Genomic DNA, 12,277 nt, shown 5'->3' on the forward strand with positions numbered 1-12,277 from the left:
CTTGGGTTCCATGAAAGGCGCTATATAAGTTGAAGTTATTATTATTATTATTAATGAAAAGGACTCCAGACTCTCAACTTCACTGGACTAACATGGTTTCGATAGATAGAAATGTTGTGTCAGGGACTGAATGTGGATGACTTCATCAGGGGGATTTAAATCTGCTCTAAATCCCAGAAGTTTGAGTCCACACTCATACATTTACATGATTACAGAAGCTAAATATGTCCGGTTCTGTCGATGTCTTCATTACACCAAAGTTAGTATCCCATCTCGCCCCCTAGGCTCCTGAGGTGACAAAAACTCCAGCTGACTTGCCCATTGACACGCATTTTCAATTTGAGCAGGTGGGAAAACCTGGTACCACTTTACAATAAGACTACCCTTATAAAGGATTCATAAAGGGTTTATAATTAGGTTATTAATTAGGTTTTAAACACTTTATTAATGATTAAACATAGTTTCCATACATCAACACAGGCTCACTATTTGGCAAGATGACTAAGCTTTATATTGGCTCCCTAGCTTCCTCCCTCTTCTTCATCAGACAGCCTCCTGGGTATCTGTTGTTCACTGAGTTGATTCCCCCCTCCCATCCATCTTGATATCTCTTAAGCTAGGTAGCCAATATAATGCTTAACAGTACAGATAAATGTGGGCTCACTATTTGGCAAGCAGCCGGTCACAGGTGCCCTGTTTATCTCTTGTCTTATAAAAGTTTATTAATGATGTATAAAGCATTCACAACCTAATTGATAAATGAATTACAAACTAAACCCTTTATAAGTGTAGTCTTATTGTAAAGTGGTATCGTAAACCCTTACACTTTAGGAAACCTGCCGCCATGGCCACATTTAATTTACTAACCACATAGAAACTGAGATGGTTCATCGGGGAACTCAGATGCTCACGCCAAGAGATCGTATCTCAACTAGTTACGGTTTCTGAAGAGGAGCCAAAAGCGTCAGGGATAAACCTGGATACATTCTCATCAATAGCTACTTAGGGTGGCAGTATTGGCATCATGGATAACGCAGTCAGTTAGATCAATGACCCTGTTTGCATTTTCTACAGACGTCTCTTTTATAATGATGGTGGATAGGGAGATTTTTCTCTGCAATATGCATGTCAAAACAAGCAGCATGGTTCAGCTCTCAGCTCTTATTTATACATCCCTGTTTGCAGCCCCAAGAGAACAGGGGGAAGCTCTGGAAGAAATACAGCCCATGGCACTAATGGAAGCAGCCCATATGCTTTGAGTCAGCCTTAAAAGCCCTGAAAGTGATTGAGAAGCAGTTTGACATCTGCTATGCTGTTTGCTGCCGCTCTCCGCACCACCGTGATCACTTTCATTACGACCGACGCTTCTTCCTCCCACGACTCATCTCATCCCAACAGTCACTGGGAGTCTGCTGGGATGCCGCTTGATTCCCTGTCTTGTTTTACAGAATTCATCACCGTTAAATCCATTTAATCGACGTCTGATATCCTCTGCCGTCATCCACCTCCAGGAACAACAATAGAAAGCTGCATGAATGCAACACTAGATTTATTTTGAGTTTTTTTATTCTTAGTGTGACATAAAGCTATACAGCTGGTGGTTTTCTACATTTTTCCACTGTCATGAAATCCCGTAAAAAACAAAACCAACAGTAATCTGATCCGACTGATTTTTTGTGTGTGCATGCAAGCTTGATATATGTTATCCCCTCCGTGCCATGGAGCCCATTTGTTGTTCAGACTCTATTTAAAATACACCAGTGAGCCTCACCGTCGCACCGAGTGACATGTTTCATTATTACCAGAAACACACTGGAGTTTATTTTGACTTATTACCCAGGGAAAAACTCACCAGAGCACCAAATGTGGAATAATCCTGGGCTGAAAATAGTCCCTTACAAATCCACTGTTTGAGCTCAACGATATATTCGAGTACCCAGCTGTTTCAGGAGTGCGTTGTGCATGTAAACGTTCTGCAAAGGCTAAAATCCCTATGTTCCCTCCATCTCTTTGCATGAGATTTGTATGCAATGAGAAAGATATAGAATACAGCCAGTATTTTTCTTAAGTAAATGACTAAGCACAAGCAGTTTGATGTGGGGTTTAAACTCAAAATAGAAGTGTTAGAAAGGTGACGAGCTGAGCCACTATCTGTACGAACACCAGGGAGTGTGTGTGGTAAACATAAGAGCCGATATGCATCTCAGTCTAAAGCCTTATCTTTAGACGCTGGATGCTGGTGTGGTTGTTGTTGAACGCTTTAAAGAAGATCCCCGAGATGTTGGTGCTCATGATTTCTTCTTTTTCTTAGTTGTTTTGACTACATGATCCGTCATACCATGCTTTTATTTATTCAGTGGCTTTCGGTCTGTTGCTCATGAGCTTTTTTAAAGGATTGGTTTGTTTGTTTTTGTTTGATTCAGCAGGTCTACAGAAAAACAACTGGCCTAATGTTCATTAAACTTGAAGGGTGCAGAGTGGCCCGAGGAAAAGCCCATTAAACTGTGGAGCAGATCCAAGTAACCGAGGGTGTTACACACATTTAATTCTTTCGTTAGTATTGCTGGAGAGGGCCGAGGGTGTAAAAAAATGTGTTTCTGTCTGCAAAAACTCCCGTGAACATGTAGTTGAAATGCTCTAAACAAGCCTGGATGTTGTCTTCCCAGCTGGGGGAATGGGACCATCCACTGACAAACGCACCTTTTGTGTGGGTCTGCTTTGTCTGTTTCTGTTCTGCAGTTCAGAAATATTCCTAAGATTGCATTATTAACCTGTCTTGAAAAGCACTTTGGTGAACCTGCGATGCTTCTGTGCCACAACAATAACCGACTTGACAAGAACACTGGCACTCGCACATGCATTGCACACAATCCCCAGGTTTTCAGCTAATGCGCCTAACCCCCTTTTATGTGAAAAAAGGAACGGCTAAAACTACATTAGGGCCAATGTTTCACCCTCGGTGAATACCTGCAGCGCAGCAGAAAGGAAAAATGGCGAAGTCAGCACAGCTCCTCGGCTGCAGGGAGCACAAATTGAAGCCCGGCTGCCAGGATTATCCGTACATATTTTTATACCGCACAACAATAGGCCGGCAAAAAGCAACAGCTTTGGCCCGGAACAGCCACATTCGGAGGGAGACTGAGTCAGCAACACCTACACCCGACAATAAAGCACCAGCACAGGTTCACAAGGAAGCAGGCGGTGGGTTTCTGCTGTACACTTGGCTGAGTATAATAGCATTGTGGAGCATGGGAACATTTCATCACCGCGCTGTTTCACTCTCAGCCTCACTTGACCTATTTCCACAGCATTTCTATAGTCGAATGCAAAGTGAGTGAAGGAACAAAGTGCAAATTAAAATAAAGCAATAATAAAACAGCTAGGGAGCAGGTTTGTCAAACTGCATTCAGATCAGGCTCGGTCTTCCACCGAGGGACTGCAGTTTAGTTCGAGGTAGATTTGAAGTCGGCAGGTAGAGAGGACGTAAAATCAGGAACATTTCTCAGTGAAGTGGCGAGCTTCACAAATCATCTATCTGCCATATCGAGTCTGATCTCATTTGGAAGTCGGTTGCATATTTTCTATGGATTGGAGGGATTTCAAGGTCTATAACCGGTGTGAATAAATCAGAACATATGTGTGCTTGAAGTGTAAAATGCATGAAAGGGTGAGCATTAGAAGGGTTATAACGTATAAGTGTTTAGCCTTACAATCACTGAACTGTCATTCTGTTTTATGACGTTATTTAGTTCCAGTTGTTTCTTTTTAGCCGGCCAAAAGAAGTGCGTGTTACATAATGATGTCACTATGCTCCAGGCGTTTCAGGCAGGGAGTGTGGGAAAGAAACACAGGGATGTTAGGCTTTGCAGACCATTTACATGCACACAAACTTATATAACAAACAAAAAGGGACTTTTTAACAATCGAATTCTCTAAAAGAAAAGTGCTCAATGCTGCTCAGGTAAACAAATGAAAAATAGCCCAGAATTGTAATCATTTAAATGCCTTTTTGTCTCTTATTTTTTCTCAATTAATCCGAAAACAAATGGCCCTCGAATGTTCCAAGAGCCCAAGGTCAAATGGCTTGTTTTGCATGAGTAACAATTAAAAAACCCAAACATATTCAAATAAAAATGTCATTTACACTCCTCTCATAATTGTGTCAAATAATTGCTACTGCTTATCAATTAACGGGGCTCCATCTCCCGCCCCCAGCCCTCTCAGAACCGGGGAAGTGGAGGGGGTCGGTGAAGTCACCCACAGACAGATAAGCAGCCTCGTAATGAGTTACTAATGGCAGATCAGACACCTCAGCGCGACCACGACAGAAGGACCCCGTCCTCTATGAGGGGGCCCGGAGTTAATTAAAAGACGGGGCCATGCTCGGAGGTCTTAAGTGTCCGTTATTCTGAAGCAATGCTACACGCTACATCGGCGCCCGACAGGCTCCGCTGGCTGCTGAGCGCCTGGATGAAAGTACAGCAGGATTACTTCCTCCTCTCGTCCTCTGGTTCATGCTTTCACTGATTGATCTGTTGGATTTTATTTACTGAGATGGATTGATAAAAGGGGCACTCGTCCAATTTCAGAATCAGTTGAGCATTTAGTACAAAAACTGCTTAATGAAAGAAACAGTGGCCTAATGCTGAGTATAGGGGTGGAAAAGTGTGATTTTATGAGGTGGAAAGGAGTTTAATAAGTTGTTTATTTCTGCTTCTGCTTATTATTTCTTTACTAAGGCTGCAACAAGCAATTATTTTCATTTCAATTAATCTGCAGATCATTTTTTTAGACAAATCGATTGGTTGCAATAGTTACAATAGTTCAAATTGTTAATCAAAGTTTGTTAAAAGTCAAGTGTAGTGTCAAAAATGTTGTATTTTAATGCCTAAAACCCACAAAATAGTGACTTAAATATGATAGGTAAGAGAGAAATGAAGGGATTCTCCATATTTGAGAGGCGGCAAACTGCATTTTCTGCCTAAATACTCCGAAACAAGCTGAAAGTAAGCAGTTACTTTTATATTTTGATACGCAGATTAGGTATTACATTGTTCTACTTGTAACTAGTACCTGTAACAGAATACATGTTTAAAGTAACCCTCCCGAGCCTCTCAATAGAGGAGTAAATACTACATTAAAGAGTCCATTGTGGACGTTTAAAGAGCATCATAGGACACATGGAGCCGAGGCGACTGCAGTATTTAGACCTGTCCCACACCGCGAGGATAAATACTCAGACTCTTCCTGCTCCGTCTTACAGCCCCAAACTCCTGGGAGCAGCTGTGAGCCTGTTCAATTTAGGCCAGACAGATGGAGACAGTGTTTGTGGTGATTACATTAACATATCCAACCCCGAGGAGGGAGGACCGAGGAGCTGCTCCGGAGACCAAGGAGGAGACAAAGGACGGCGGACAAAAGCTGGGAGCTCGCTGATTTTTCTCATTACCTCCTCTCATCTCTCTCTCCCCCTCGTTCTGTTGTCACTTCAGCATTCCATTCCTCGTCTCTCTAAGTGCTGCTAAAGATGGCTGCAGGCTGAGGGAGAGCAGCCATGTGTCGGTGAGCAGCAGATAACAGGTGAGGGAGCAGAAGGTGAGAGGCAGGATTGTCCCCCGACAGAACACACAATACGCCTGAATACCAGCAAGTATGCTCGTTCACACGCACGCACGCACGTCTTAAAGAGGACTTTCTATGCTTAGTTTCAGGTTCATATCAGTAGGTACTGTCTCTACTCTGACATGTCTCCATGCTTTAATGTTCAGAAAGCTCTTTATTTTCCTCAGACTGCCTGTGCTGCAGCACCTCTTTTCACCCTGTCTGAAACCAGAGCCCAGTCTGCTCTGATTGGTTAGCTGGCCGGCTCTGTTGTGATTGGCCAACCGCTTAAAGATGTCCCGCCCCCTTGACCTTATCACGTACAATGTGTTGGGGCGCTAACGAATAGAAGCAGGAGTGTTATAGAGTGATGTCACTATGTATTGGAAGTAAACAAAGGAGTCCAACGGAGGCGTTTATCCTCCTGCTGTCAAAAAAATGTTGTGGCAAATTATTTTAGATTTTTAAATATCAATGGCGGAGGTCCCGAATCAATTCAGAATCCTAGAAAATAAAAATCTCACTGTGGATTATAGAGTCGGACAGACTGAACACACTCCGTTAAAACAGTCAATTTCCAGTCCTACCTAAAGTGCTGCAATTACACTTTAACTGAAGATAAAAACGTACAGAAAGAACTCTGATCCCCACACTTTGGCTCGGTGTTTACTCTGTGTTTAAGTGTGCGACACCCCCACCTGCAGCAATCACACAGCAGAGTGAGTGTATGTCAGGAGAAGTGTGTAGAGCCAGAGCTGCACACTGATCATTAGCAGCAGCAGGAGGCCGCATGCTGCCTCTCTGTACAGGTAGGGGGGTGTTGGAGTAGCAAACTTTATGAAGTGATGAATACTGAGGGCTCCATGAAAAGAAGTTGGAGTGTTTTTGATGTTTTAGAGTCTCTCTCTGGTGATGATGGGGCTCTTTAGCACAGCTGCAGCTTGCTGTGTGGGGCTGTGAGTCCTTTCTGTTCAACACGAGGGGTGTGCTGGAGTATAATGCATGGATAAGGATTCACTACAATAAGTTCCACCGTGTCGGTACGGATGCTACAAGCAGTATTTCACCCAAAAATGTTCCAGTCTGGATGTATTGCGCTGCATTTAACAAGTATGTTTGAATAAGTGCAAGGCAAGTGTTTTTAATAGAAAGGTTTCGGCCAAGGGGTTAAAGAGGCCCTTTAGCGCTTTTTGGGGGTTTTATACAGGTGCATGTGCAACTCCTTTGTTACATCACTAAGTAACACTCGTGCTTCTACTGGCTAGCGCTCCAACATATTGTACGTGGTAGGCTAAGGGGGCCGGACATCTAACCAATCAGAGCAGATTGGGCACTGGTTTCAGACGGAGGGTGGAAAGAAAAGCTCTTTTTGAACGTTAAAGCACGAAAACATGTCGTCATTAGCGGCACAAAACACAAGATGAATCTGAACATTAGAATAATATGTCTTTAACCCTCATGCTTGTTAGTTTCTCCCCCCTTACGTTGGTGTTCCCGGTCAACACTATTGACGATATCACAAGGCATTGAAGCAATGATATGTAAAACACAATATTTATGATTAATGAATGTAGTAAATCGGTCAAATATGACCTGAACACGACAGGAGGGTTAAATGGTGCAAATGTATCCAGAAGTTTGAGTGAGTAACTGACAGCACATCAGCAACCATATGGGTAAAAATGTGCAAACAGATCAGTGCACTCACACGTTGGTGGTGAAGATGCCGTAGATGAGGTCTTGCTCGGGCAGGTAGAAGGTGCTCTGCAGCTCGTTGTAGTAGAAGGGGATCTCCCCGGAGCGGGAGCAGTTGAGCCGGGCCTTCATGAACGTGGTCCAGGTGTCCTCCAGGAGGAACCGCCCGCCGATGTCGTTCTTGCAGACTCGAGCCACGCGGGAATACACCGTCTTCCCACAGTCGTGCTCCACGGCGTTCTCCCGCAGGAAGAAGAAGGTGAAGAGGCCGATGTCGTAGGCCGAGATGAAGTGGGGCTCTGTGGGGAGGAGGGAGAGAGAGGAGGGGGGAGGATTATTACATGTGACTCCAGGGGAATATTTGCAACACTTATCTTCTAGCTGGTGTTGCTTTGAACCCTGCACTCAATATTGATTGCAAATAAAAAAATTCCAGTGGTGCGCTCCTGAGATGGCCTGGGAAAAGAGCCTCAATGTCAAATGTGTAAATGAGAGGAGAGGAGCAGGAGGAGGGGGGGGAGGAAATAAAAAATGGTGACTAATAAATCCGCCTGATGTTTTGATGGTAAATCTATGGCTCTATGTCTGTTTAACTGGATGTCCGCGCTGCTTTTCTCACCCTGGCAGACATTGGGAGTGATTAACGGTCCTTCACGTGAAGCTGGCTCAATAACGGTTAGATGTTACTGTCATCCTCTGTAAACACATGACTCATTACTGGATGCTTATGGATTGCCATAAGCACGCGTGCAGAGGGAACAGCTTAGACCTGTAAATCCAAATTAGACTAACATCCAACACATGGAGGCGGATTTAACATCTAGATTTGAGGAGGTAAAGGATTAAAGGATCAGCAACTTCTTTAATCCCCTGCTTCCCTTTTTGTTTTCTCATCACACAGGTGGTTTGGGTTTCATGTGCAGACATAAAGTTGTTTTGTAGACGACATTTCTGCACCTCATTACAACCGAGGAGATTGGAGGAGCATTTAAAACAACACATTTACAAAGCAGCATCTCGTTCAGAGACAATGTCTTCGTGACTCTGGATAATCCATTTCCATTAAGGGTTTTTATTGGAGCGTTTTCTATCCTTTATAGTTTAAATGATTATGACAACTTGGGGAACTGGAGTAAATAGAGTTGTCTAAATATTCAAAGAAACTAAGACAAACACATTTTATTAACCAGGTGGGGTGATTCTGCCTAGTTACTCGGGTATAAAAGGGTAGAAAAGTCAATGTTGAAAGAGATATACACCTTTTTTATAATGAATTATTCGCGATTGAAAATAGTTTTAAATCCCTTGTGTTTTCTGTAACTGAATAACAACAGCAACATCAGTGTGACTTTTTCCAAGTTTTAGTTTCCCAAAAGAACACATCCATCTGTGCATCAACACACCGGAGTTTATGGCGCTTTCAGGCGAGTTTGCAGAAACAGAAAACCTCCCATGCTGCCGTCGCCTCACTTCTCCACTGGGACCCATTAACCGTAAGTGATGTCACACAATACTCGCGCCAGCACAAACATAAATAAAGGAATGAAACCTTAATTTGCACAGATGCATGCACGCCTATAAACCCCCCAAAAAACAAGGAGAAGCTTAAGTTATAAAAACACTCCCCCCCCCACACACACACACACACACACACACACACACACACACACACACACACACACACACACACACACACACACACACACACACACACACACACACACACACACACACACACACACACACACACACACACACACACACACACACACACAGCGGAGATGACCTGTTAATGGAATGTGCCTCAGGGGCCGGTGAGGCTTTTTATGAGGGAATAAGATTTTAAAAATGAAGCAGAGAGGAGACAAAACTGCTGAACACACAGCTGCTGCTGCCCCTGCTATCCCAGTTTATATCTGCAGTTTGTGATTAGAAAAACACCATGGTTCTGACCGACTGCATGGTGGAGGCACCTGTGGCATGAGATTTTAACAAGAGCACAAGCTAAGGGAGAGTTGAAATCTTTCCAAATGTAGTGTCTCCACGGCCTCCATGCTTTAATGTTCAGAAAGCTCTTTATTTTTCTCATACTGCCTGCTGCAGCTCAATCACCCTCTGTCTGAAACCAGAGCCCAGTCTGCTCTGATTGGTTAGCTCTGTTGTGATTGGTCAACCGCTTAGAGATGTCCCGCCCCCTTTGCCAATGTGTTGGAGCTATAGCCAATAGGAGCTTTACATGGTGGTTTAAATATCACAAAGATCACAGTCAGCTCAGAGTGGCTGAATGAGTCCTGAGTAATAATATTTTGGGATATCTATTGACCAATAACTCTCTTTAACTTTGTTTATTGTGCTCTTTGTCTCTTTGTTTGAGAGTCAAAACACGAGTGCATGGAGGTAAAGATTGGTGTGAGAATGGAAAAAAAACTGAGATGAATTATGATTATTAATCGGATATTTTCTTGTATTTCCGTGTATTATGACATGAAACGAATATGTTATATCATGGTAAGTTAAACGTCGGATGGCTGCTGGTTATTTCTGCAGGTGATACAAACAAATATCCCAGTTTAAATGAAATTAAGTGGAGGTCCCCGTCAGTGGAATAATATTAAACCGATTTAATTAAAACCTGTATTTTTACCAGCTGATTCTTTGGTATAATTGTTAGCATTATGCATGACACCCTCAGGTATCATTTAATGTGTATATATGCAACAGCTTGTACACCAAACGAAACAAGTGCATCGATGATAACAAGCATGCAGATGAAGTGTGTTACTGAAGAGACAGCGTTTTGCTCACAGCTGCCTCCCTGCAGCTAAAGGCCACGTGAAGGATCTAATGGTGTTTATGCATGTTGTCGTGTTGTAGGCTAAGAGATAATGTGTTTATACAGCCTGCCTGAGCCGCTCTGTGGATGCACAACAGAGTGTGTTCGCATACCTGTGTGTGAGTGTGCATACTGTACGCAGTGTGTGTGAGGCAAAGGGCAGGTGGAGCGCACGGATTCTGCATAATATTACTGAAGCTGCGTGGGTGCAAATGTGACGAGTTCCTCCGCACCCTGCAGAGCAGTAAACAGACTGTTCGCTCTGGCAGGATGGTTAGGTGCTGCATCACGTGACAGCGCTTTACATCAAACACGGATACAGTTTACAGAGCGAGGCTGCTTAGAATTCACAGACAGGATTCTGCATGAATGCAAAACGGGCTCTGCAAAACATTTCATATCCAAACAGGACAGATGGTCTTAATGCACGCTTTTAAAATCACCAAAATTATCGAGTTCTAATATGTGTCTTGCAGGATATATTCTTTCTCCGTGGGTTGTGTTCAATGTCAGCTCTTTTTACTAACAGTGCACCGTTGCCTAAGGCGTGTGAAGCACAGGCCTTTGAGACCGAAGACTGAGGTAATTATGATGTTGATTTGGGGTTCGACATATATATATATATAACTGTACAAAAGGGATGTTAAATGTCAGAATTGGATCATTTCTTTTTCTAGAAAAGTGAAAAATAAATAAATGTGCATATTCTGGGTTCACGTGTTGATAGTTGTTGGCTTCTAATAAACATTTCCTTATATTTTTATAGCTCTTAAGCTACCTCAAATTGCCAAAACACGACCACAACATTTAAAAAAATACAATTCAGCGTGGGAGAAGACAGATGAATGTGTTGTTACATATAGGTCTTTAAGAAAAGCAAAGACACCTTTATAAACTGGGGAAGAGTTGCTCCGTATATTGATCTGTAGATAAAGGGCTACAAAATGTGAAAGCAATTAACCACAACGATTAAAAAACCTGTATTTTTGGGGTTGAATCCTCAAAAAGCCGACATCATTCAACCTAAAATAAAAACTCAAATCCTGACGTGTTGTTTCCATGCTTTAGTCGCAGCAGTAAAGGATTCTAAATATTCCCTTCCTCGTGGCTCTTACACTTTGGAGTGCACAGATCCGCTTCTTCCTCGCATTGTTAACATTATTCCACTGTTGACTCTGAAGCGCCTCGTGTCATTCAGATGCATGATGGAAAACAGTCGGCCTGCGCCTGGCAGGCAACCAATCCAATAAGGGAGCAGATTGATTGGATCCAACAGCCCTTCCTGCCTTCGCCTCAATCTGAGAGGCTTAGAGCTGGAAATTAGATTTTCATTCACACCCCCAATCCAGCGGGAACTCAACTCCATAACCCTAACAGACGTGATGTGTGTGTGTGTGATGGTATGAAGTGCAACACGTGTGTGTGAGTGTGTCTGCGATTATGCTAATGAGGACTCTCTCCGCTCTGCTACTCATCTATTTCCGCCCACATCTTTGTGTGTGTCCATTTTTAAACACTCACATAGCTATGGACAGATGTGGAAGTGCACACACACACGGCTTAGATACATGTATACACACACTCACGCACACACACAGGCAGAGACCCTGCGTGGTGTGAAGCCTGCTGTGTGTTGTAATTTCACCCTCTCCCTGCCGTGAAGAATAATTACATCGCTTGCTGACTGCTCAGTCTATCTTCTCTGCTTCCCTCTCAACCGCATCTTCCACACACACACACACACACACACCTGAGTACCTCTCCCACTTTCGCTTGCTTCTATCTTCCCAATCCATCCTACTTCTCCAGTTCTGTCTCCACTTTACTCTGACCAACTCTCTGCAGTCACAGATCTTGTTGATCTCGTCGTGAGTATTTGTTTGTTTCATTTAGATCTGATGATAGTTGATTTAAGCAACAACTAATTACCACAACACCTCTGATGATGGATTCATCGGTTAAGACTTTAATCAACCAGAGAATAGCAAGCTTTAGTTTAATGCTTCTCACTTTCTTACTGGAGTTAATATATTCTGGTTTTGGAGCTTTGGAGCGCTGATCAGACAAAACAAGCAATTTGAAAATGTCAAAGCCGCTGTAAAGCCCTCGTCTTGTTTCTCTCACACACACACATGCACCTCGCTGCAG

The 12,277-nt window shown here is 43.2% G+C and overlaps 1 protein-coding gene across 5 annotated transcripts in view; it reads right to left on the reverse strand.

The window, feature by feature from the left end:
- The window catches only part of sema5ba (sema domain, seven thrombospondin repeats (type 1 and type 1-like), transmembrane domain (TM) and short cytoplasmic domain, (semaphorin) 5Ba), a 160,115-nt gene that overhangs the window by 33,613 nt on the left and 114,225 nt on the right, over positions 1 to 12,277 (reverse strand). For all 5 annotated transcript variants that reach the window (XM_063887162.1, XM_063887161.1, XM_063887160.1 and 2 more), the window contains one exon: positions 7,310 to 7,595. In XM_063887162.1, the coding sequence (XP_063743232.1) occupies positions 7,310 to 7,595 (286 nt within the window). The remainder of the gene's footprint in view (positions 1 to 7,309; positions 7,596 to 12,277) is intronic.

The sequence above is a fragment of the Eleginops maclovinus genome, chromosome 7 (assembly GCF_036324505.1).
Source record: "Eleginops maclovinus isolate JMC-PN-2008 ecotype Puerto Natales chromosome 7, JC_Emac_rtc_rv5, whole genome shotgun sequence".
NCBI lineage: Eukaryota > Metazoa > Chordata > Actinopteri > Perciformes > Eleginopidae > Eleginops > Eleginops maclovinus.